This window comes from Zalophus californianus, chromosome 8 (assembly GCF_009762305.2).
Source record: "Zalophus californianus isolate mZalCal1 chromosome 8, mZalCal1.pri.v2, whole genome shotgun sequence".
Taxonomy (NCBI): Eukaryota; Metazoa; Chordata; class Mammalia; order Carnivora; family Otariidae; genus Zalophus; species Zalophus californianus.
This window is the reverse complement of record NC_045602.1, coordinates 44,209,442-44,234,613: the sequence shown is the minus strand read 5'-3', so window position 1 is coordinate 44,234,613 and position 25,172 is coordinate 44,209,442. Positions and strand designations below refer to the sequence as shown.

The following is a 25,172-nucleotide window of genomic DNA, read 5'->3' as shown; positions in this document are numbered from 1 at the left end:
TTATGGGGAGCTGGTTGCAGTTGTCCATTGCAGGATATTTAGCAACATCTCTGGCATCTTCTCTATAGATGCTTGTAGCAACTTTCCTTCTCCAGTAGTGACAATCAATCAAATGTATCCAGACCTTGCCAAATGTATCCTGGGGTACAGGAGCAAAATTGCCCCTGGATGAGAACTATAGATCTGGTTGATCTTGACCTTTCACCTAGAATGTACATACTATTTGAAATGGAGTCTTTTATTTCTTCCTTCTGGAAAGGTGGGAGATGACCGATAAAATGGTCCAGACTCATCTGCCAAATGCCCACTCCCAGCATGGCAGCGGGGTGTGGATATGCACTTTCCTAGAGAAAAGACTCCTGAGAATCCATCACAGTCCTCCTCTGGCCATAGCCTTCATATACCTTTTAAAGGTCTCCATCCACCTCTCTTCTTGTTTACCCCAAATAAATCTTCCTGTCTTAGAGATGCAGGCATTTCTACTATCAGAGGCAATTAAGGGCTTTGGTGAGAATGTTGCTCAAAAGAAAGTTTTAAACAAGGTAAAATTTCTTCAGTTTCTTGCTTTTTATAAAAAAGGGTTTTGAAGGTTAAAATAATTCAGTTGTTTTTACAGCACTTTTTTAGAACAAATCATTTTAACATATTATATATTTAGCCATTCTTTCTATATTTTTAAATCCTTATATGATAACAAGTACATTTTTTTTAAATATGAAAAAAGCTAAGCATATTTTTTCCTTAACAAGCTAATATTAAGATGTGCATCAGGCCAATGGTCTCCTTGAAATTCAAATGACTTATGCAGGTGTTTTTGAGATAATATTTATAATGCTGAAATTAGTGGGCGAGCCCTTGAAACCAAGCAAGTGGTAGGTAGAAACTGATTATGTTTCGTAGCTTAGCATTAATTTCTTTAAAACAAGTTTGGAGAGATCTAACAGGTGGTGACTCCAGATAGAACAGAGATCACTATTTCAAAGGTGTAGCTGTAGTGCATTTGAAGAATTTGCCTTGGCATTTTTTAGTATATCAGGTAAAGAAATAATGAGGTAGCCTTTACATCTTATAATAAATGTGGAGGTGATTTAACTTTGTTAAAGACTAGATTCACAGGGACTCTTAAGATAGGGGTTGTGCCTTGAAGAAGCTTTCATCTTAATATTAAGTCCGATTTTTAGTAGGGACAAGATACTGTATCAGACTCTCTCAAACCCTTTAATGTTTATCTTTGTTCACTGGTTAAAAGTTGTCATTTTCATGAAAGTTTGTGAAGTCCTTTTTTTTTCAAAGAAGTTTTCCAATTTCATAGATTTGATGCTTTCTTTCGAAGGAACCACTAATATTTTTCTGTGATTTTTGGCAATACTGTTATACATTTCCCATCTTTTGAGGATGCTTTTTCCTTTTATCTCTGGTTTTGAAAGTTTCTTGCATAGTTCAACCTCTTTTACAAAGAAACATACAATATGTTGTCCATCCATAGAGGTTCTTTATTAACCAAACAAATCATATTTCCAGTTTTAGATTGAAGGGAACCCTCTGGTGCTTTTGCTGCATTTCCCCTAAAGTATAGTCACTCCAGGAGAAACAGATGATAAGGTTCCAAACCAGGTCAAGCCCTAGCAGGCATATGTAAGGGGAAGTATCCTGGCTTCTCAGGGGAACTACCTTAAATGGCCTTTATTCTTATTTTATTCAAAAGCAGTTGGAGCTGCAGTATATTCCTAAATACACCAGGAACAGAAGTCATACACTTGTATTTCTGGTAATTGTCTTATTAGCTAGAAATTTAAGCCTCAGTTCCCTCATCTGTTGGATAGTGAGAGTAAAGTAATATAATACTTTATTTTTGTGTGTGTGAGGATTAAATGGTGTAACATATAGGGAAGATCTAATTGGTTGGGATGCTCAATATGTATTGAATCTGGAAAATATCCAGAGTATATTAACTCAATAAAGAGAAGTTATCAATCAACTTTTATCAGTAGGCTGGTCTTTTATAGGTCAATTTAAGAGGCAGCCTGAACTAAGAAGCCATCATTCAACTGACTAAACACTGGTATATGTAGACCAAATCCCAATATGGCTTATGCAGTGCTAGCCTCTGTGGACGACATAACCAGTAAAGAGCCAGGAAGTACTTGTTTATATATATCCAGAAGTCTAGCTCTGGAGATAAGACTTTCACATACATACAAAGCTTTTGAAGACAAAGTAACAAATAAGTAACTAATTATATGATGCTGCAAGGAATGTAACCAAACTTGAGCTGGAATCATTAAGGAAAGTAACTAATTATATGATGCTGCAAGGAATGTAACCAAGCTTGAGCTGGAATCACTAAGGAAAGCTGTTCCTCTTGCAAGAATGGTTTACCTTTATTTCCTGGTTGATCTGGATCTCTTTTTGGACTGCATTCCACAGCCAGTTTTTGGATCCCAAACAGAAGGTTCCTGTGTTGTATTTTTTGAGACTCCTATTTCCTGACCATTCACCATAAATGGGAAAAGTGGGATTGTAACCAGACTTCCCCAGCCATGCTTTATCTTTAGCAATGGCCACTGTCAGGTGGAAGAAGCAAGCTTACCTTCTTTTGGAAGTACCTTGTTCTTGTCTTACTTGGGCTTATGGTACTCTCACACTACCCTGGGTATTTATTGAAATACTTTTACCTATGCAGAGTTTCTTAGGCCTAAGTTACCCAGGTGATCCAATAAATTATGATAAATACTCTAAAAGGATTCCCAAAAGGTATTATATTATTAATAATACTTTATAGTGACATTTTTTAAAATAAAAAAAAGTGTTTTAAGTTTACTTTCTCACTTGGACCTCAATGACTGGTGAAAGTGTGTTGGTATTCTTAACCCCACTTTATAGATGAAGAAATAGAAGTTCAGAGAGGTTACTATAGTGTCCAAAACTTTCACAGTCAGTGGTTGGCACAAGCAAGGTTGGAGCCCGTTTCTCTGATGGGTAGTCTTGTGCTTTTTGCAATGTAAGGTGTTGCTGCTCCTAGTAGTTGAACTAGTTGTTGAACAGGAGATAACAGGAAATAGTATGTCAGATGCTGTAGATGATGGTAGCAACTAATATATATTAGGTTCTTAAAATTAATATCAGTCAGCCTGACAGCGTATCATGGTACCCATTATATGGTGGAGTAAAAAGCTACGTTGTAGAAATTTTACATAGTCTTTTCATACTATGTGAATAAATAGCAAGCAGTGTATATTGTGGATAGGGGAAAGGAGAACTATAGGTTGTATTTAATCAAGTTTTCTTTGAACATGTAGATGACTTTTGTAGCTGGCAAGAAAATGAGTAAGTAGATGATGTCCCTGATTCTTGCCTAGTTCATATCTCATGTGAATCATGATTGCAAGATTAGAAATTAGTGTGCCTTTTTTTTTCCTTTGTGGCTAAGGGAAATTCACCTCATTACTGCTTGGTCACATGACTCATACTTGAAAATACTGTGGTAGATTTACCTGGTCAAAGAAGACTGGATGTTATATGTCACATGGACTGAAGCCCATTTCTATCAGATATGAATTTTGTGAACCCAAGTTCACAAATTTTTTTCTGCATTTGTTTCCTCATATGTAAAGGATGGTGGTATCTACCATATACATACATATTATTTTTTGTAGATTAGAGATTATGCATTAAGACACCAGCACTATACCTACCAAACACAAGTCAAGCTTCAAAAATGCTGGTACTATTAATGAGGGAGATGATCTTTAATGAAAACTCAGTACTTTATACATAGAAAGCAATAAACACAAATTAGATTGTGAATGTTTTCTGAGCAAAGGATGATCCTGATTGTACCAGTGAAGCACAGTAAGAGGAAGAGATCATAAGATTTGTGTAGCAGTTTGGCTAATGTTTATGTTGTCTATAATGTCCCTAAATTCCACTCTCCTGCCAATATCATTATTTGGGTACTCTTCCATGGAAGAATGAATAGGTGGAAGGCATGGAGAGTTGGATGCTATAATAGACATTGTGCCCCAGTTTGTCTTTGGACAAGCTTTGTCGTCTATTTCCTCATCTATAAAGTTTCCATTATTCAATAATATTTAGTAAATATTTATGGAATACCCATTTGCCAGACACAGTTTCAGGTGTTTGGAATGTAGCATGGGGTGGGGGATAGTAAACCTAGAAGAAAATATTTGTTAGATGGTGATGACTATATGAAAAAAAATAATAAAACAGGGAAAGAATAGCAAAGTAAGACAATAGGGTGAGAATGGAATTTCAATTTGAAAAGGAAAGTTTTCAGTAAGATGTTGGTATTTCATCAAGGATCTGATGGAGATGAGGGACCAAGCCTTACAGTTTCTGTGGGAAGAGCATTTAGGCAGAGGCAGTAATAAGCACAAAGTCCTTGAAGTATGGGCATGACTGGTCTGTCTAAGCAATAGGCAAGGAATCAGTATTTTGGAGTGGAGTGAACAAAGGAAAAATCAGAACAATTGGGGATCAGAGTATATGACCTTGAAGGCCACTTTAATAGCTGTGGATTCTACCCATATTGAAATGGGGGACTGTAGGACAATGTTGAGAAGAAAAGTGACATTATTTGAGTTCATTTAATAGGATAATTCTGGCTTTAAGAATAGACCAAAGAAGCACATGTTGTGATGAGCACTGGGTGTTATACGCAACTAATGAATCGTTGACTATTACATCAAAAACTAATGATGTACTATATGTTGGCTAACTGAACATAAAAAAAAAAAAAAAAAAAAAAAGAATAGACCAAAGAAGTAAAAGGGAATGAGAAGAAAGTAGTTAGTTAGAGGAAGATACTGCAACGATCCAGCAAGATATTCTGATGACTGGGTCTTGTAACAGTAGAGAAAGTGAGGTCAAATAATGGATAGATTTCAAAAATGCTGTTGCCAAAATATGATGGCAGATTGGAGGCTGGATCTAAGAGAACAAGATATATAACATAAGATTCTGGGTTTTTAACCTAAACAGGTGGAAAAATTGTGTTGCCAATGACTAGGAGGAGCAGGTTTTAGGGAAAGGTGGAGTTAATCATAGAGTCCTTGCTATCTTGGAATGTTGGGAAGAGTCAATAAGAAAACTTCAGATCAGCTTAGATCATTCTCTAAATGTCAGGAGTCATCTTTGTGAAAGTAACAACTCTTGCAAGAACCTGAAGTGGTACTAGGTGGAAGTTAAAGACTTAATGGTACAACTAATTGAGTTGTGTTTTGAAGTAAAGATAGGAAACCTCTACCTCAATCTGTGACTGTGTACACTGTGAATGCTTGGAAATTATTTGAATATGTGATAAAATTGTAGTGGGATTACTTATTAAAAATAAGTGACCAGGAAGAAAGGAAAAGATTTAGAGGGTATTACTCTATGTCTACTCAAAAAATGTTTCAGAGTAGGCAGAAGAATGTATTCAATTATAAAAAGCCAGGGAATAACTGCTCAAATTTAAAACTAGTTTAATTAAAATTACTGGTTTTACTATGCATTATACTGAAGACCTCTTATGAGCCCTTGAATAATGATATCCATTTCTTCTTGTAATTTTCATTTCTCTAATGAAAGAAGAGTTAATTTCAGGTTAGGATAATGAATTATTTTACCCAGTTACATATGTGTCTAACAGTTTTCTGCATTATATTTAAGATATCATTCTTTATGAATTATATGAGGAGAAATTAGGATAATGAGAAATGGTATTAATATACTACTCTGAAAACACAGCCTTTTATCGGAAGGGGGTGGTTTAGAAGGCCCATAGTGGGTATGGTAAGTGGGTTTAATCTGTTTTTTTAAATTGGTTTATTTATTTCAATTGATGTATAGTTGGCACATAGTGTTACATTAGTTTCAGGTGTAGGACATAGTGATTGGACAACTCTGTTAATGCTTACTACAAGTGTATAGCCACTGTCACCATACAAAAGTGGTACTATAATACCACTGACTATATTCCTATGCTGTTCCTTTTATCCCAATGACTTATTCACTCCGTAACTAGAAGCCTGGTACCTCCCACCCCCTTTCATCCATTGCGCCCATCCCTCCTCCCGACTCTGCTCCTCTGGCAAATACCACATTTTTCTCTGTATTTATGGATCTGTTCCTGCTTTTTTGTGTGTGTTCATTTATAAGTGAAGTCATATTGTATTTGTCCTTCTCCAACTAATTTCACTTCACCTAATGCTCTCTAGGTTCATCGATGTTGTTGCAAATGACAAAATCTCATCCATTGTTATGACTAATATTCCATTATATGTATATACATCTTCTTAATCCATTAATCTATCCATGGACACTTTGGTTGCTTCCATATCTTAGGTCTGTTGTAAATAATGCTGTTATAAACATACAGGTGCATATATCTTTGTGAATTAGTGTTTTTGTTTTTTTTGGGGGGGGTAGATGCCCTGTAGTAGAAATACCAAATCATATAGTATTTCTATTTTTAATTTTTTGAGGAACCTCCATGCTGTTTTCCATATTAGCTGCATTGATTTACATTTCTACCAACAGTGCATGAAGTTTCCCTTTTCTCCAACATCCTTGCCAATACTTATTTCTTGTCTCTTTGATTTGAGCTTTTTTGACATATGTAAGCTAATATCTTGCTGTGGTTTTGATTTGCATTTCCCTGATAATAAGTGACATTGAACATCTTTTTATGTCTGTTGGCCATCTGTATATCTTCTATGGAAAAATATCTGTTTATGTCCTCTGCCCATTTTTAAATCAATGTTTTTTCTGGTGTGGAGTTGTGTAAGTTCTTTAATATATCTGATAAGGGGTTAATATTGAAAATCTGTATTTGCAAATAAATTCTCTCATTCAGTAAGTCACTTTTTTTTTTTTGATGGTTTCCTTTGCTGTGCAAAAGTTTTCTATTTTGGTGTAGTCTCAATAGTTTATTGTTGCTTTTGTTTCTTTTGCCTCAGAAGACATATCTAGAAAAATGTTGCTAAGGCAATGTCAAAGAGATTACCACCCATGCTTCTAGGATTTTTATGGTTTCATGTCTCACATTTAGTCCCTTAATCCATTTTGAGTTAATTTTTATGTATGGTATAAGAAAGTGGTCCAGTTACATTCTTTTTGTATGTATCTGTCCAGTTTTCCCAGTACCATTTATTGAAGAGATCTTTTCCCCAGTATATTCCCCAATATATTTCCTAATGTATTCTTGTCTCCTTTGTCATTGACCATATAAGTGTGGGCTTATTTCTGGACTCTCTTCTTTTCCATTGATCTGTGTGTCTGTTTTTATGCCAGTCCCACACTGTTTTGATTTCTAAAGCTTTGTAGTATACCTTGAAGTCTGGGATTGTGACACCTCCAGCTTTGTTCTTTCTCAAGATTGCTTTGGCTGTTTAGGGTCTTTGTGGTTCCATAGAAATTTTAGGATTCTTTATTCTAGTTTGTGAAAAATGCTATTGATATTTTGGTAAGTATTACATTGAATCTGTAGATTGCTTTGGGTAGTATGAACATTTTAACAATATTCTTCTGATGCATTAGCAGGATATAGCTTTGCATTTGTATGTGTCATCTTCAATTTCTTTCACCAATGTTTTATAGTTTTCAGTGTACAGGTCTTTCACTCCCTTGGTTGTTTATTTCTAGTTATTCTTTTTGGTACAATTATAAATGCAACTGTTTTCTTAATTCTCTGCTATATTATTAATGTATAGAAATGCAACAGATTTCTATATGACTTTTGTATCCTGTGACTTTACTGAAATCATTTATTCTAATAGTTTTTTGGTGAAATCTTTAGTGTTTTCTATGTATAATAGCACAGCATCTGTAAATAGTGACAGTTTTACTTCTTCCTTGCCAATTTTGAGGCGTTTTATTTTTTTTTCTTATCTAATCGTTGTGGCTAGGACTTCCAGTATTATGTTGAATAAAAGTAGCAAGAGTGGATATCCTTGTTGTGTTCCTGATTGTAGATGAAAAGCTCTGTTTTTCATCATTGAGTATGATGTCAGGTGTGAGTTTGTGATATATGGCATTTATTATGTTCAGGTATGTTCCCACTAAACCCACTTTTTGAGAGCTTTTATCATGAGTGGATGTTGAGTTTTGTCAAGTGCTTTTTCTGCATTTTATTGAGACAATCATTTCATTTTTATTATTGTGTTGATGTGATGTATCAGGCTGATTGATCTGTGCATATTAAACTATCCTTGCTTCCCTAGCATAAATCCAATTTGTGCTGATCTTTTTAATGCATGGCTAAATGCAGTTTATTAACATTGAGGATTTTTTTTTAAAGATTTTATTTATTTATTTGAGAGAGAGAGAATGAGAGAGAGAGCACATGAGAAGGGGGAGGGTCAGAGGAAGAAGCAGACTCCCCGCTGAGCAGAGAGCCCAATGTGGGACTCGATCCCGGGACTCCAGGATCATGACCTGAGCCAAAGGCAGTCGCTTAACCAACTGAGCCACCCAGGCGCCCAACATTGAGGATTTTTGCATCTATGGTCATCAGCCTGTAGTTTTTTGTTGTGTCTTTGTCTGGTTTTGGTATCAGGAAAATGCTGACTTGTAGAATGAGTTTGGAAGCTTTCCCTCCTCTTCTATTTTTTTGGAATATATATTAACACTTCTTTAAATTTTTGGTAGAATTCATCTGTAAATCCATCTGTTCCTGGACTTTTGTTTATTGGGACTTTTTGATTGCCAATCCAATTTCATTACTGTTCACATTATCTATTTCCTCCTGGCTCAATTTTGGAAGATTATATGTATCTAGGAATTTATCCATTTCTTCTGTATTAGTCATCTCTTATAATCATTTGTATTTCTGTGGTGTTGATTGTTACTTCTCTTTCATTTTTTTATCTTATTTGGGTCCTCTCCTTTTTTCTGGATGAGACTGTCTAAAGGTTTATCAATTTTATCTTTTCAGAGAACTAGCTCTTGATTTCATTGATTTTTTTTTTTTTTTGGTCTCTATTTCATTTATTTCTGCTCTGATCTTTATTTCCTTTTTAGAAAAAAAGTTCTTTTGATTGGGGGGAGGGAGCAGCAGGATCTCCACTGAGCAGGGAGCCCGATCCCAGGACCCTGGGATAATGACCTGAGCAGAAGGTCATGATCTTAACTGACTGAGCCACCCAGGCACCCCTATTACCTTCCTTCTACTAACTTTGGGCTTTATTCTTTTTCAAGTTCCTGTAAGTATATGAGATTGCTCTTCTTCCTCAAGGTAGTCCTGCATTGCTATAAATTTCCTCTTAGAATTCCTTTTGCTGTGTCCCAGTGACTTTGCACTGTTTTCATTTTTCTCCTTCATATTTAATAAATTAGTCAACATGTTGGTTGTTAGAACCATGCTGTTTAGCCTCCACCTGTTGGTGTTTTTTCTATTTTTTCTTGTAATTGATTTCTAGTTTCAAACCGTTGTCATTGGAAAAGATGCAGGACAATTTCAGTGTTCTTGAGTTTATTGATACTTGTTTTGGGGAATAATATATGATCTAGCCTGGAGAATGTTCCATGTACACTTGAGAATAATGTGTATTGTTTTTAGATGGAAAGTTCTGTACATATATGTTAAACTGGTGTGATGTGTCATCCAAAGACAGATTTTCTTCCTGAATGAGCTATCCTTTGATGTAAGAGTGTTTAAATCCCCCTACAGTTGTCTGTTAATATCTGCCTTATGTATTTAGATGTTTCAATGTTGGGTGCATAGATGTTTGTAATTGTTATATCCCCTTGGTTGGATTGACCCTTTATCATTATGGAATGCCCTCTTTGTCTCTTGTTTTAGTCCATTTTGTCTGATATAAATATTGCTACCCTGGGTTTTTGGTGTTCCATTTGCATGGTATATCTTTTTCCATCTCTTCATTTAGTGTCTTTAGATCTGCAGGCAGTATCTCTAGGCAGCATATAGGTAGGTACTTTTTTTTTATGCATTCCATCACCTTATGTGTTTTGGAGAATTTAGATCATTTACATTTAAAGTAATTATTGATAGTCATGTACTGATTGCAATTTTGTTCATTTTTTTTTGGCTGTTTTTGTAGTTCTCTATTTCTTTGTAATTGATTTTCTGTAGTGTTATGTTTGACTTTATTATAAGTTTTTAATTACCATGATGTTCATATATAACATCCTAAATATATAGGAGCCCATATTGATGGTCACTAAAGTTTAGATACATTCTAAAAAAACTGTTTTTACTCACCCTTGCACATTTTACATGCTTTTGTGAGTTCCCTTAACTCATTTTAAGATATAATTGATTTTACTACTTCTGTCTTTTACAGTGTTTGCCTACTGACTTTAGTGTATGCTTTTACTCATAAGTTTTCTTCTAAGTATGCCCTTTTCTTTAAATGGGTTTCATCTGGATTACTGTCATCAATTGCTAGTGATTGATTGGGCTATGCTTTGAGAATTCTGAGACCATGTCTAAGACAAAGGACTATTATTGACCGGCCATGCCTACTACATGTACCAATGAAGAAAGAAATGGCAACAAGTGTGATACACAACAGTCATTCTTGCTTTATTGGTTTTGGAAGAGGCTCAGAGCATTGACAAGTAGGGCCAATCTTGAGGTTTCCCATTGTGTTGTTTTGTATCTCCTGGCCTTTCCAGGCCACAGCTCATACACTGTCCTTGCCTGAGGATTTATTTTTTAGTCATCCCAGATTTTTTCATAAGAAGCTCTATTCTCAAAGCCTGCCCTTTGCTAACTTATTTGCCTGATAAATGTGAGCACAGTCAAACGGGACTTTAAAGTACCCCTAAAGAATGTACAGATCCAACAGTGAGAGTTAGGCCAATCTTAAGTGGAGATGGCAAGTTCTAGGTCCAATGGACTAAATAGCCTATTCTGTAGGAAAAGAGATTTAAAACTTTAGAAAACAAGTCTAGCTAACCCAGTTATTTGGGTTTTGAGGGAGATGAAGCACCAGGCTAAAGGTTGATCTTCACTAGGCCAGAAGGGGCTCCTTTTTTTTGTATTCATTCAATATAATTAACAGTGTTATTAGTTTCAGGTATACAGTATAATGAACTAACAATTCTGTATATTACTAAGTACTCCCCACAGTAAGTGTACCCCTCAGTCCCCTTCATCTATTTCACTCATCCTTCCACTCAGTGCCCCTCTGGCACTCACCAGTTTGTTCTCTATATTTTCTTTGCCTTTTTTTCTTTGATCACTTCTTTTGTTTCTTCAATTCCACTTAGGAGTAAAATCATATGGTATTTGTCTAATATCACTTAACATTAGAATCTTTTTGAATTAGCGTTCTTGTTTTATTTGGGTTAATACCCAATAGTGGAATTACTGTATTATAGGGTAGTTCTATTTTTCCAAAGTGGATGAGGGTTACTTTTTCTCTACCAATAATTATTTCTTGTGTTTTAGTAAGAAATTAACCAAAATGAAAAGCCAGAATTTTAGGCCCTATAAGTTCATGAGTAAAATATTTTATACTATTTATTTTACTGCCTCTCAAATTAGAGGTTTAAACCTCACTTTCATAGACTAGATCATCTTCCATCTCTTACTATGACCATTTTTATTTTCTACTGTCAGTCTTTCTCCAACCCCACTTAAGGCCCAAATGTTCATAGATATTATGGGTATCATACATCTATGTAAAACCCATGCTTTCTTGTAGTGAATCATGATCTCAAATTTCTTCCTTCCAAATAATTCAGTAGTGTTAGAAAAGATACTAATATTTTGATGCTTTTCTTTTGCCCCTGCGAATTTCTCCATGCATTTATCCTATCACATTAAAAGTATGAGATGCAGGCATTGGGGAAGCTGGGTAGCTCAGGTATCGATCTCAGGGTTGTGAGTTCAGGCCCCATGTTGGGCTCTGTGATGGGCATGGGGCCTACTTAAAAACCAAAAAACTATGATATACAGGCATTGATAGCAAGCCAAAGTGGTGGTAACTTCAGTAAGAAGACAGTTGGAGAAAGTCCAAATGCAGCATAGTGGGGGGACCTTGAAAGAAGTAGAGTCCAAGAAATATAATTTTAAAAGACCTTTTTGGACTCAAATGGTTATTTAAGGAAACATGGATCACAGTAATAACAAAAGCTTAAAATCATTTGCCAGGCACTCAGCTTTGAGGGCATTATCTCATTTAATACTAGAAAGTGCTCATTTCATTTTTACTTTAAAGATTTTGAGGTAGAGCTAGGTTAAGTAGCTCTCTCAAAATCACATAGCCAGTGATTAGTCCAAACAGGTTTGGAAGTGTAGAGTGCAAGCTTTCATTCACTGTAAGAGAGGAAAAAATAGGAAGGTGGGGCAGGAGGTAGAGCATAATATGTAATAATGTACTGGAAAAGGGGTCTAAGATCCTGAGGAGAGGCGCCAAAAAAAAAAAAAAAAAACCTCCTGGGAAAGGAGCCACTTCACCACCAATCAGGTAGCAACAGAGGCTTCAAACAGTTCTTTCTACCTACCTGATAAGGAGAGGGTCAGGAGCTGGATAAGAGTTTCCTTTCTCCAATATATGAATAATGCCATGTAACACAATTCCTAGTGATTGAATGTGAAGAGAAGTAATAATCCAGGGCCTTCTGATTATGCTCATTTACCAGGCACAGTTCTCCAAACTTTGTGGTCCTTAACTCTTGTCTACTCCTTTCTTAATGGTTGCATGTTGGAGCCTAGAAGATATTTCATGAGGTGTTAAATTGCTTTCATCATGTATCAGCAGATCCTACATCCATACAAAGTTAGACACTTCTGATAGTATAGTGGCTCATCCATTTTATGAAGATAATGTTCTTGGAGTCTTGGACAAAGGCTTGTCAGATTTGTCTCCTAGTAATGATGCTGCTTAAGGAAATTGATCAAAGGTAGTGATCTTCTGCTAGCTGGCTCTCCTATAGGGAAAGTAAAAAGGAGCTTTAGCCCTTTGAAGAGTTACTAGATGGTATGAACCCTGGATGGTGAGGACATGCTCATTATTACAGATGACAAGATCAGCAGTCAATACCTGGTATATTTATGTGATGTAAAGATTGTCTTTTTACTCAGAAATATCTCCCAGTCATGGTGGGTGCCTAAAAGTCCATTGGTACTACTCTTGCCGTGGTTCTGTTATGTGAGAACAATCCAGAGAAGGCCTCTGGGTCAGGAAATCTTGCAGTATTAAAAAAGGAAGGTTATGGGAAGAAAGAAATATAGAAAAAGGAGCTAGGGAGTTCTAGATGAACAGACATATCTGTTCCTAACTTTCCAAGGGCCAACACCTCTTGATATTCCCACTTCTCCTTGAGATTCCACGGTTAGCAAGAATGCCTTGTTTTGGGTTGAGCAAAAACTGTTCTGCCTTTAATAGAAAAAAAATGGCTCTAAGCCATATTTAGGAAATTTGACTGTAATTAAGCTTTCATGGGAGTCCCCAAGGTTTACTTACCTATAATTGAAAAATGCAAATGAAGACAGTTAATCAGTGGACTGGCTGAATATGAAGCGCTACTTCTTACCTAAATGAATTAAAGACACAAATTTGTCCAGTTGGAAAAGTTACCTGAGATCCAATTGGTAAATTTCTCAGTAGTGCTGTGGAGATTTTTTTCTTAGATGGCAGTGCTTTTCTGGTAAGGCCTTTGCCAACTTAATCTTGAGCCATTACATACAGATTTCCTAACAACTGGCCTTCAGCATTGGTAGAGCACCAGCTGCCTTCCTGGCATCATTCAAGGTAGCCCTGCAGAAAAATATAACAGACCTCTTATCCTCCCCTATGTTGTGATTGATCCACTACTTAAAGTTATACGACATTTGCTCAAGATACCAAATGAAATGGGAATACCCCTGGGATTAAGCCAACTCTTCAGGAGTTATCCTACAGTACTTCAACTGTCATTTATGAAGGACTGTTACATGTTCTAATGTTACCAGATTTAATACACTTTTCTTTTCTGTAACAATAATTGCTGCATACCTGTGATGGTCATTTCACTTCAGACACCCTACTTGTTAATATATTCAGCTAACTTTTATCACCTGATTAAAATAATCCCCCCAATACTTCAGACTTCCTTTAATACATATGTCTTCTGTTTAATGATTTCATTAATTAAACAACTATTATGGCATCAGCTATAGGAACAAGAGTCAATACAGCATCATACTTGTCAGCAATCTGATTGGTAGAAACAAAAACATAAGTATTAAACAAGTCAATTTAGATATAGAAGTAGAGGTAGAGTAGACGAATCTGTCAAAAGGTGACCTCTTGGAGAAAGGAGGTAAAGATGTTTCTGTTTCCATGCCCCTCAGCAGCTTTTGAGGGAGCAAAGTGCCCTGAGTAATAATGCCAGCCATGGCCACCATAAAGATAAGTGGCCAATTCCTGCCCTATTATCCGGAAGGAATACTAACTCACTACATTGTTGTTTGATGAAGAACGAGTGGACTAGGAGCCTGAAATGAAGGCTCACTGCAAAGGAATTGTCTTATTGGCAACTGTGTAAACATCCACAAAGTAGGGAAAGATTCAGTTAGGCTGAACCTTCTCACCATGTCTTTGTTTGCTTGAGTTATTTATTGCCCTGGACTTGCTAGAGCTTTTAAAAAGTGCTATTGATATAGACTATGGAAGAAGTAGGCAGGTATTTCAAGGTATTTCAAATGTATCACAGTTTCTAAGGAGATCAAATATCTTTTCAAAGCCTCATGGATTTTTAAAACATGAAATGTTCTTCTTGGTGGATAATAGGCTCCAATGCTCTGGGTTTCTAACCTCCCATTCATTAATAGCAAAGCTGGCTTGTAGCAAGGTTTTTGTTTGTTTTTTGTTTTGTTTTGTTTTGTTTTTTCCTCCTGCAAGCAATTTGTGACTCCTTTTGGGGAGGTAACTGTTTAAATATAAATAAATGACCAGCTCCAGTGGAACAATTCCAGTTTTCTCAAGGTGTTTACTTTCAGCTTATTGTCAGTTCTCCTATTACAACTTCCTCCCTGCCAAACCCTAACCCAGACCGGAATATGTATAGAATAGTCCCATTAAAATACATCTTAGGCATGAAATACTAAGTTATTCTCACTGAAAGATCTTGCAAGAGGCTAAAATGGACTCTACCCATATTTGTAGAACCCTTTTAGTATTCTCAAAATCCTTAGCACTACCAGCTCTGACTTGAGAAAATTAAATTAGCCTAGGTCCAAATGAGACTGGGTTCCATCCCCCAGGCATTTCTAAGTCTTCTGAGGTAACTAAGTAGAACTGTTTTATTACCTTGAAATGAATTAGGTTTATTTTATTCTATTTAGTTTAGCTAATAGTCCCAAGGACAGATAGCTTTGTACTGGGGATTTCCATGAACTACCACTTATGGTTTATTATTTTTCAGTAAAAATCAGCTTGAGTAGACTTGTTTCCAGGTTATATCTCTCTATGTAATCTTAAAGTGGATTAATGTAGAACACACAGTGAAACCCTAACTTTCTTCTATAATTATATACCTGGCTCTCACAAATTAACATCCTAAGACACTTACCATGTCCCAGATATTTAACCCAGTGTGTTTCTCTTTTACATTACTTTGCACTTTTGACAATGCTGTGTGTGTGTGTGTGTGTTTGTGTGTGTGTGTGTGTGTGTGTGTGTGTGTGTGCGTGCGTGTGTATTTAAAGGCAGTTGTTAAGTCTAAACTGCATTTGTTTTATTGCTGGGTAGTCCCAGGAAGTTCACCATTATTTTCAAAGGTGAAAGATTGCTAATTACTTAACAGAAAGTAGCCTTGGTTGTCAGGGGAATAGTTAAGATATTTCTTGATGATGTTATGCTTTAGATTATTAAAATATTGATTTTGATCCTGAAAGTATAATGTTGAGAAAAAATTTTGAATCTATTGAACTTTTTTGACCAGAGAAAATATGCATTCAGCACTTTATTCTCTTTGTGAAAACACTAAATAAGGAATCTGAAGGGAAGAAGAAATCAGAAATTGACATAAATACCTGTAGCATGCAGAATGCTCTTCATGAAATAACTGGGAAAAGCAATATAAGCAAGACATGTGGTTTCTTAAAACTGGCCCCCTGATTTTCATCCCCACACTTTCAACTGCCCCTTTGATAACTTTACTGACATGTAACACAAATTCAGGATGTCCAGAGTTAAACTTAACATTGTTAACACCTCTGTTTTCCCCTTATTGCCATCATCTGGCTTAAGAGCATCAATTTATACCCAGCTATACTAGCTAGGAATTCCAGATTTGTCCTTTTTTATCACTTAGCCATCTAGTCACCAATAACCACCTATTTCATCCATTAAAGTGAGTTTAGAATATCACTCCTACCATCATGCTTTATTTTCCTATGCTATCCCTTACCTGACTCAAGGCAGGTCCTGTATTGTTTCTTTAGTACCTTACATCCTACTAAACAACTTACCAGCATTAGATCTTGTGATTTTTGTGACTGTGTATGTATACCCAACACAACCATGTGGTTGGCACAAACTATATATATATAGTAAGTATCTGAAGAAATACCTAGAAATATCTGGATGAATCATTGTAGGTAGAAGGATGGAGGGGTAGACCAAAAGAGTATACAAGAATTGAAGCATTTCCAGAAATGTAGGTGCACTTTCATTTGAGAATTTGATTGAGTCATGCAGTTATATTTGTGTCAAAGTCTGTTTCTATCGAAACTGAACACCTCTTGCAAGGTAAGCCCTATGTTCATGAAATATTGTAAAACTTATGACATGGGGTTTCAGAATTTTTCAGGTGATCCTGTAAATTTTAAGTCATTTTAAGCACTTTTCATGACAGTCTTCATCTTTGACATTAAGGAATTAGCACAAATATCAATTAATGGAAGAATCACAATTCAGGAATGTCTACCTTCTAATATTTCTCTGCATTCAAAACACAAAATGAGGATGGTGTAGGGAAAGAGAAATCTGTCTATTAGGATTCAAGTGAGGTTAAGAAGAAAAGACCAGTACAGAGGCAGAAAAGGAGCTAGAAAAACCGTATAGAAATGACTATGAAACAGCTCTCCCACCCTTATTTGCTTTTCACGGATTGTAACAGAACAAGATGTGAGGAAACATCTGCTACCTTTTTAAAATAGTACTTTGATATTTAAAAAAAAATAGTGACAGAATTAGGAGAAGCCTGATTTCTATGGTTAGGGACAGCAGACACCTATGAAATGAAATAGGAAGAATTAATTAGTCTAGCATAGCTTGATAGGTTGGTGGACTGTGGCTTCATCTGCCATGCATGGCTCTGGAAAACAGCATCAAGTAATGGTTAGTCCGTGGGCTCTGGAGTTAGGCTGGCTGGTTTAAGTCTTGGCTTCACCACCTACCTGTGATGTGATATTTAGCAAGCTGCATGGTCCTTCTTTGTCCCAAGTGGGCATAATAGTATTACCTGTCTCAGGCATGGTTGTGAGATTGAATGAAAGAAAGGAAACTTGGGGAGTTAATGCAGAGACTGGCACATAGTAGCATTTGCTAAATGTAGGCTCTTTTTTTTTAATTAACTGAAAATTGGGACACTTTTCTTAGACTAGTCCAATAGGAATAAAAAGGCGCTAAAGCAGGAAAAGATACAAGTCTCTTTCTACTCCCAGTTTAATCAGTACATATACAGGCTAGCTAGAGGAATGGTGGAAATATAGTCCACACTAAGGCTGTTATAAAGCTAGGAACACCAGCCCTGATAAAAGCTTAGAGCACTAAAGTAGCTGAGCCCCACCAAAGGCAACCAGTCTTTATAGCTGTGTAGTGAATGTGCTTCAGAGAAGCTGAACAAGTACAGGAGAAATCTGCAGGGATCAGATTCCAGTCACTGCTGCCATGAGGGTGAATCCAAGCCAGGAAGGACAGAGAAGGGCTGTGCACTGGACAGGAACACATCTGAGGCCAGGAGATCTAGTTATAAAGAATTCAGGCTCCAAGGATGACACTAAGAGTCAGAGGTGAGATGATGCATATAGAATGGTACCAAGTTTAAGGACAGGCATGTCCTTAACATTGAGATAGGTTCATTCTGAATGATAGGTAGTCACTGAAAAACAAGACCCCAGAGATTAAAGAGTGGTTCAGAGGGTAGTTTTTGGAGAAAAACAGTACAGGTCCTAATCCCTACTTTTGCCCATTACTTCAGAGGCAAGATCTATTAGCTAAGTTCAAGGATTTTTAGAACTTAAACCATGCAGTTTAATTAAAAGAACAAAGGCAATGTCTAAGCACCTCCTAAGTGCTCAACTAATATGGGTTATTAGGACTTCATTTGTACATATTCATTTACATGTCTTGTCTGAAAATGCCGTAGTTACAGTATAAATTGCAAAACAGAATACAATTATGTTAAATAGGTTTTCCTAAACCTTGTACTAAAAGATCTTCTTGCCATGTAGCCTTAGTATTTTTAGTGTATTTTCTTTAGGAGTGAATTTTCAACAAAACATGCCAAGTCTCTGTGCTATTTTGGACAAGCATAAAGGAGAGCCATTTTTAAATAAAAGAAATTCTGATTGTGGCAACAATGATCTAAATAATTAAAATGGATATAGAGGAATAGTGAAAGTCAAATTTAATTTTAGATTGGGCAAATTGTCTAGCAATATACTTGATCAGGTTTAGTTCACTAAGTTCCTCACCTGCTAGCTTTACATCTTGCCACAAATTCATATCTGCCTTACCAGGTGCCTTGAATGAAATCATTGGCTTTATATTTCAGAGCTGTCTCACTCTCAACCAATGTATTAGGTTTATTCACAGGATTCCTGCATCAGGCTGGGAGAGCAAAGGGGTTCTGAAGAAGAGACAGGCTATCATATTTTTGCTGCAGAATTAGACACCATCTATCTGAAAATGGAATCTGTGGTAAAAGTTTCCAAATTACTTGTAATTCTTCTCTTTGGATCCATTCAATTCTCCCAAGATTTGCTTTCAGAGAACCATTTAATAATGCAATAGATGCATTTTGTCTTATTCTACTTCTACTAATTCTATTGCCCAGAAGCCAATCCACAGAACTGTCCCTGATGCCATTCTCTCCTCTCTTTACCCATGATACACAACAGAATTAACTCACTTTATGAATGAATACTGCTCATTTTTGAAACCTGACAGACTTACAGGGAGCTGTCAATTGGCCAAGGGCTATGGTATCTAGCTACTAAAGAAACCATGACTGACCCAATTGTCCCAACATTTGCTATCTATCTCCTCCATTATTTACACTTCTACCTGGGGGTATAATAGAAAAGATGTAAAAAGTGAAATTCAGCCAGATAACTTGCCCGGATGTTACCAAACTCATGTATGATCAAAGTTCTAAAATCATTAGATGAAATACACCTTGAGATAGTCCTTGGGTTTCATTAATCCAGTGGTTCTCAATCTCCAGCATGCATCAGCATCCCCTGGATTAGAAATTTTTGATTCAGAAAGTTTGAGAGTGGCCTAAGAAGTTGCATTTCTAACAGGTTCCCAGGTGATACTGATACTGCTGGTTCACAGACCATGAGAATCGCTGTACTAATCCATGCTTGGCCTTTCTTCTATTAACATGAATAATCTAGAATTTGCTTTTTCTTAGCTAGCTTTCAAAATTTATGCTCTATAAATAAACATTATGGGTTAAGTAGTTATTTTGGTATATGTGTACCTTGTACAGTGTAAAAGAAGTGGTAAAGTAGTTACTCTATACATTTGGTTGATTTAATTCACAAAGCAGTTAATTATTTGCTGAATCATGGCTCTAATCCACAAATCTCTTTGCTTCTATGTTGTTGTGGGGTCAATGTAATACTGGCCTCCAATCTATTTTTAAATAGTGGGGCCTCAATTCTATGGTATTACAAGGAATTATTACATAGAAAGCATTGTCCATTGTTTTCCCCAATGATCTGACTTTATGAGCTTTTCTGGTGGTAGAAGAACTGAGAGCTCATTTGTCATAATTTTTTTAAAATTTAGCATCACATTTATTTAGCTCTAATGAAGTATATAGAACAGAGAACAGCCCGAGCAACAGCATCACAGAGACCTTAGATGTAACTTGTGATTTGCCGAGTCACTGCTTGGGACATGCTTTGGTCACAAAACATGGCAAGACGTTAAAGTGAGGGCAAGTCACATCACATAGGGGAGTCACAGTGTTTGGGGTCCCTTAGCTTAAAAAACTTTGCTAATCACCTTGCACCCAGAGGGTGTATATCTAACTCCCATTCATTAATGCAGCTAGAGCACATCAGTCTCAACAATGAGAAATATTCTTGGATCCCTCATTTAATTGCAATGTATATATTTCCTTAACCGATATTGTAAGAAATTACACTCAAGCACCCGAGAGGCTAGAGTTAATATTTGCAGTCAGCTGTTAATTCTTTCCTTTTACTAGGTCACCTGTAGAATCCTGGCTGAAAGGGAGTCTGGGAAATGCAGTTTTGAACTTTTCCAGCATTTGTAGTCCGGGAAGTGAAGCAGGTTGAAACGGATCATATACAATATATACCACACTGTCAAACTGGTTAAAAGTAGAAAAGACCCTGGCTTTAAGAGTCTAAGGATGAGCTTCTAGACCTACTCTAAGTTGTGACTATTACAGTATTTTAGCTGTCCTACCCAACAATGTGGCAGTATGATACAGTCTTTAAGGACTTCATCACTTAAGCTGTATAAAGCACCAATTCTCTCATCATAAACTGCAGTGACAATAATAGCTACCTCCTAGGGTGTTTTTGAGTTAAGTGAGGAAATACAAAGTTCTTAAAATAGTGTTTGCCACATAGTAAGAAATCAATATTTCATTAACATGTGTATATGGGGGTCTCACTGAATGCTCTCTGACCTATGAGAGCCTGACATGATTATTATTTTTCTAAGAGGTATATTCAAGACCCGAGAATAGTTAAATAGATATTCAAGTTCAATGAACACCTCAATAAAAGGCAGTGCACCATGGGTGTGTTTCTCTGCTTAGCTGTCTGCATTCCTATCATACCTGAGCTCAGGATGGAGAAATAGTCTATATTTCCAGGGGTAGAGCTGTAAAATTGAGATATAACTCTGTATACCTCTTTATTGTACAGTGCCTGCCAAATGCCTTTTAAGCATTTGAGTTATTCTCACCCTTACCAAACAGCCTAATGTAATAACATGAGATGTTCCACTTTGGAAAACTTGTGTTACATTGGAATTCTTACATGCTAAAAAAAAACTTGGTCTTTAGAGGTACTGCAGTTTTAGAAAGCTATGCCTTATAGAGTATCCTCTTTTTTTATTTTTACCTTGGGATTAAGGATAGAAGAGAGTGACTGCTATGTAACTTGTTCACTTTATCATGTAATAATTTGCTCTTTTTTGGTCAATACTGTATACTTGCACAAGCACAACACTATTTGAACTGTGAAGTTACACCACCATCTTGTGAATGCTGTGCCGCGACTAACCCAGGTATATCTCTCTCCTCCTGCTCTAGCTGGACAGTGCCACATCACTCATCCAGGCAGCTAAAAACCTGATGAATGCTGTTGTCCTTACGGTGAAAGCATCCTATGTGGCCTCAACCAAATACCAGAAGGTCTATGGGACAGCAGCTGTCAACTCACCGGTTGTGTCTTGGAAGATGAAGGCTCCAGAGAAGAAGCCCCTTGTGAAGAGAGAAAAGCCTGAAGAATTCCAGACACGAGTTAGACGAGGTTCCCAGAAGAAACACATTTCGCCTGTACAGGCTTTAAGTGAATTCAAAGCAATGGATTCATTCTAGGACGATAGGCTTTAATAAGAAAGCTTTTTTTTTTTCCTTTTCTTTTTAATTCCATTTTTTGTATGCATACCTGCCGACTCGTATGCCTCTGGCATGGGGAAATTAAGGGAGCAGTGTCTGTTTGCATGTGAGATGAGATGTGATCAATACTACTGATTCATCAGTAGCTGGGGAGGGAACAGGGAATTCCTGTCCTGAGGTGGCACAGAACTGTCCTTTGCAACATTCTCATAAAATTGGGCTAAGAGTTCGCATCGCAATGTTTATGGGAGTGGGAGGGATGGGGAAAATAAACTTAATTCTACAAAAGCAAACTCTAATGCATGCAAGAATCATTAGGTTGGCAGGTATCTTAATAAGTGAAAAATCTGGAAGTGTAATGGTAGAACATAAAGCTTGTATTGCTTCTGTTTCAGTGCAAAAATGTACTAGCCAATAAGCTGAAGTGTGTGGCCCACAAATTGAACAATATAACTTTGAAGTCATATCCATGATATTAAGTGGATTTTTTACTAAGGAAAAACTAACTCATCCAACCAAAATGTTTCTTTTAATCTGTATTCTATTCTTTCTCTTGTAGTAGTGCCATTACTAGTGCTCATATTTTCAATTTTCCCCCTTTACTGAAAATAAACACTTATTTGAGACAATTATAATCCTTCTGGGGGCACTGGAAGCACAATATGGTGATCCATATTTTACTTTAAAAAAATTTGAACTATGATTTTGCTAGAAATAGGAGACCCAGTGATGGAATGATAGAAGAATGGAAACTGACAATGTGTGAAGGTTTAGAGGCAAATACATAGGTGTAGCTCAGAGTGCTGGTATCTAAATATGCCATTGTATCCACTAACTCAAAATAAACACATATAATCTGGAAATTTGACAAATGCTTCTTTTTTTAAAAAATGCATACTTAATGAAAGATAAGAGCATCTTTTTGAAAATCGGTTAAAAAATGCTTTTTTAGAGATTGGGGATAAAATTGGTGATATCTCTGGGTCATCTTTGGAGCCCAGAAATTACTTTTGATTTATTTCATATTTTTCCATTTGTTTTTATTCACTTTCAAACAATCTAAAATGATAAAGTCATGTATTAGTCTTACCTGGGCCATGTTCAGCCCTGGCTAGACTTAAGATAATGTGTTCTCAGAAACTGAATAAAAAAAAAAAATTCTAGGGGGACTCATTAATTTCAAAATATTTTCTCTCCAAATTGTGAAAAGAAGGCCTCTGTCCCATTACTCAGAAGTAGGCTGTAGTCTTTCAACTATGGCTTGAAGAGAAAAAGTCCCCAAATGTTCATCTGAGTGCCCAAAACTCCTATCATTTGACTTATCCCTACAGGTTAGCATGTTACAGTATGTCTCCAGAAGATTTCTGGTAAAATAATATGTGTTTCTTAGCAATATGATAATGCGTTGGGAGTCATAGACCCCTAGGCTATATTAGTTTAGGTGAAAGGTCCCAAAGAGAAGAGACCTTGGAGTTGAGGAAAGAGAAAAGCTTGGTCAACACTGTATTTAGATATGGTTCTACTCCTCATCTGGACTCAGAATGATCTATCAATAGAGGACTCACCATCAATGGTGTAGACGAATTTTCAACACTATTATACAACCATTTCAATTAGACTGCCCCTTTAATTTGCATACACATTGATACTCATTCTTCCAGATATTTATGGAATGACTTCTTGGAGCCAGGTCCTAAGCTGAACATAACACCCAGTGAACTTATTGGCAACCTTCCTTATTAAGACTTGAGTATGGCATAATTCTCTGGGTTTGTGCACTATTCTATGATTTAATGGGTTGAAGGAATTAAGTATTCTTCAGACCAGCCAAGAAACTTGAAAACTCCTTGAGAAATCCTAAAACATATTCAGCAGGCATAGAGGAGCATGTAGAGAATGCCTTTGACTTTGCTCTATAAATTCTAAATGTTTTAGTACATGCTTATGAACAATGCTTATGTGTGTGTTTTCTGGAAATCAGTCCTTGCTTTTTATCACTATCCACTATTGTTCTTATGATCAAAGAGAATAACTACTCAGAAAGATAATTAAATATAGACACTCTGCTGAGAGCACTACAGCAATGAAAAGGCTTATTGTTTGTTTCCTGTCCTTAAGAAAATAAGTCTAGTCGAAATGATGAGGACAGAAAAGAGATAAGTAAATATGCCAAGAAAGCACAATGTGCCAAATGAATGGGATAAAGTGATAACTACTCTGTGAGACTAAAGAAGTCAGAACACATTAAGGACTGAATTATTTGGGGAAGGATTAATAGAAGAGGTAGGATTTGGAAATGAGTAAACAGTAAATATATTCTAAATGAGTGAAAGATAGAAATTAATAAATTTGGTAAGGGAGATGACTGGGGTGGGCCTTCAAGCAAAAAGAACAGCATACTTCAAGGTCTGGCAACAAGTGCAGTTGCAGGGAACATGAGTTTCATGATGGGGACTAGTGGGAAATCAATGTGGAGATGTGGTATGAGGCTAAACTGTAGAGGGTCATGAAGGAATGTGACCATTTTCCAATAGGTAATATGGAATTTTAAATGGGATGGTGATACAGACAAAGCAGTGCCTTCATAAGATATAGCTGATAATATGGGGGGATGTGAAGGCTGAAAGGCACTGAGGTTAGTTAGATGGGACAAATGTGATAGAACCATAAGAAGGATTTGCAGTTATTTGTTGAATAACTAGATTTGAGGTAAGAGAATAATTAAAGTATATAATTTATTAAGGAAGATTAAAGAGTCAGAAAACTGAAAATTATCTACAAAGGATAAACATGGATTAGAAAAAAAGCTGAATATATAGTATATTTGAGAAAACACAGTTGGTAATTAATCCCAAGCAAATGGAGTTACTTGGGTTATTTCCTGCAGTAGTAGCATTTTGGGATGCATGAGAATGGATGTTCCTGATGGGAGGGAATTAAATAAATTTCAATTTCCTTTGACTCTCTGTGCTAAGACTGATGGTTCAAAAGACAAAATCTTTATATTCTCAAGGACTTAAACTATCCAGGGAAACATGGATTATCTATAGATCTGTAGTTTCTTTTCATTAAATATTCAAGAATATGAAGTCAACTTTATTTTTAGATGTCAACTTTTATAAAAATTAGGTCATGGTTTTAGCTCATAGAGAAACAACGGATATAGGTGTCATCGTGATGGTCATCAGTTTTTGAGCATCAGTAATATGGTACCTCCCAGACACTTGAGGTATAACAATCTATAAAATATTGTATATAGCTGAATCATCCAACAAAATAAGATTCAGAAATATTGTGACTTGATAAATTGTAGTCCCTAAATTTGCTGATAATAGATTTTAGTCATTTGATTTTTATTGCTGTGTCATTACATATTAACC

At 36.2% G+C, this 25,172-nt stretch overlaps 1 protein-coding gene across 9 annotated transcripts in view; it reads left to right on the top strand.

Moving 5' to 3' along the window:
- CTNNA2 (catenin alpha 2) overlaps positions 1–24,888 on the top strand; it is a 1,086,060-nt gene extending 1,061,172 nt beyond the window's left edge. For 4 of the 9 annotated variants that reach the window (XM_027622203.2, XM_027622199.2, XM_027622200.2 and 1 more), the window contains 2 exons: positions 18,765–18,881; positions 21,484–24,888. In XM_027622203.2, coding sequence (XP_027478004.1) covers positions 18,765–18,881; positions 21,484–21,771 — 405 coding nt within the window. In that variant the 3' untranslated portion in view covers positions 21,772–24,888. The remainder of the gene's footprint in view (positions 1–18,764; positions 18,882–21,483) is intronic. The other 5 variants (XM_027622208.1, XM_027622202.1, XM_027622206.1 and 2 more) reach the window with 4 other exon arrangements.
- Positions 24,889–25,172: the final 284 nt, after the last annotated feature.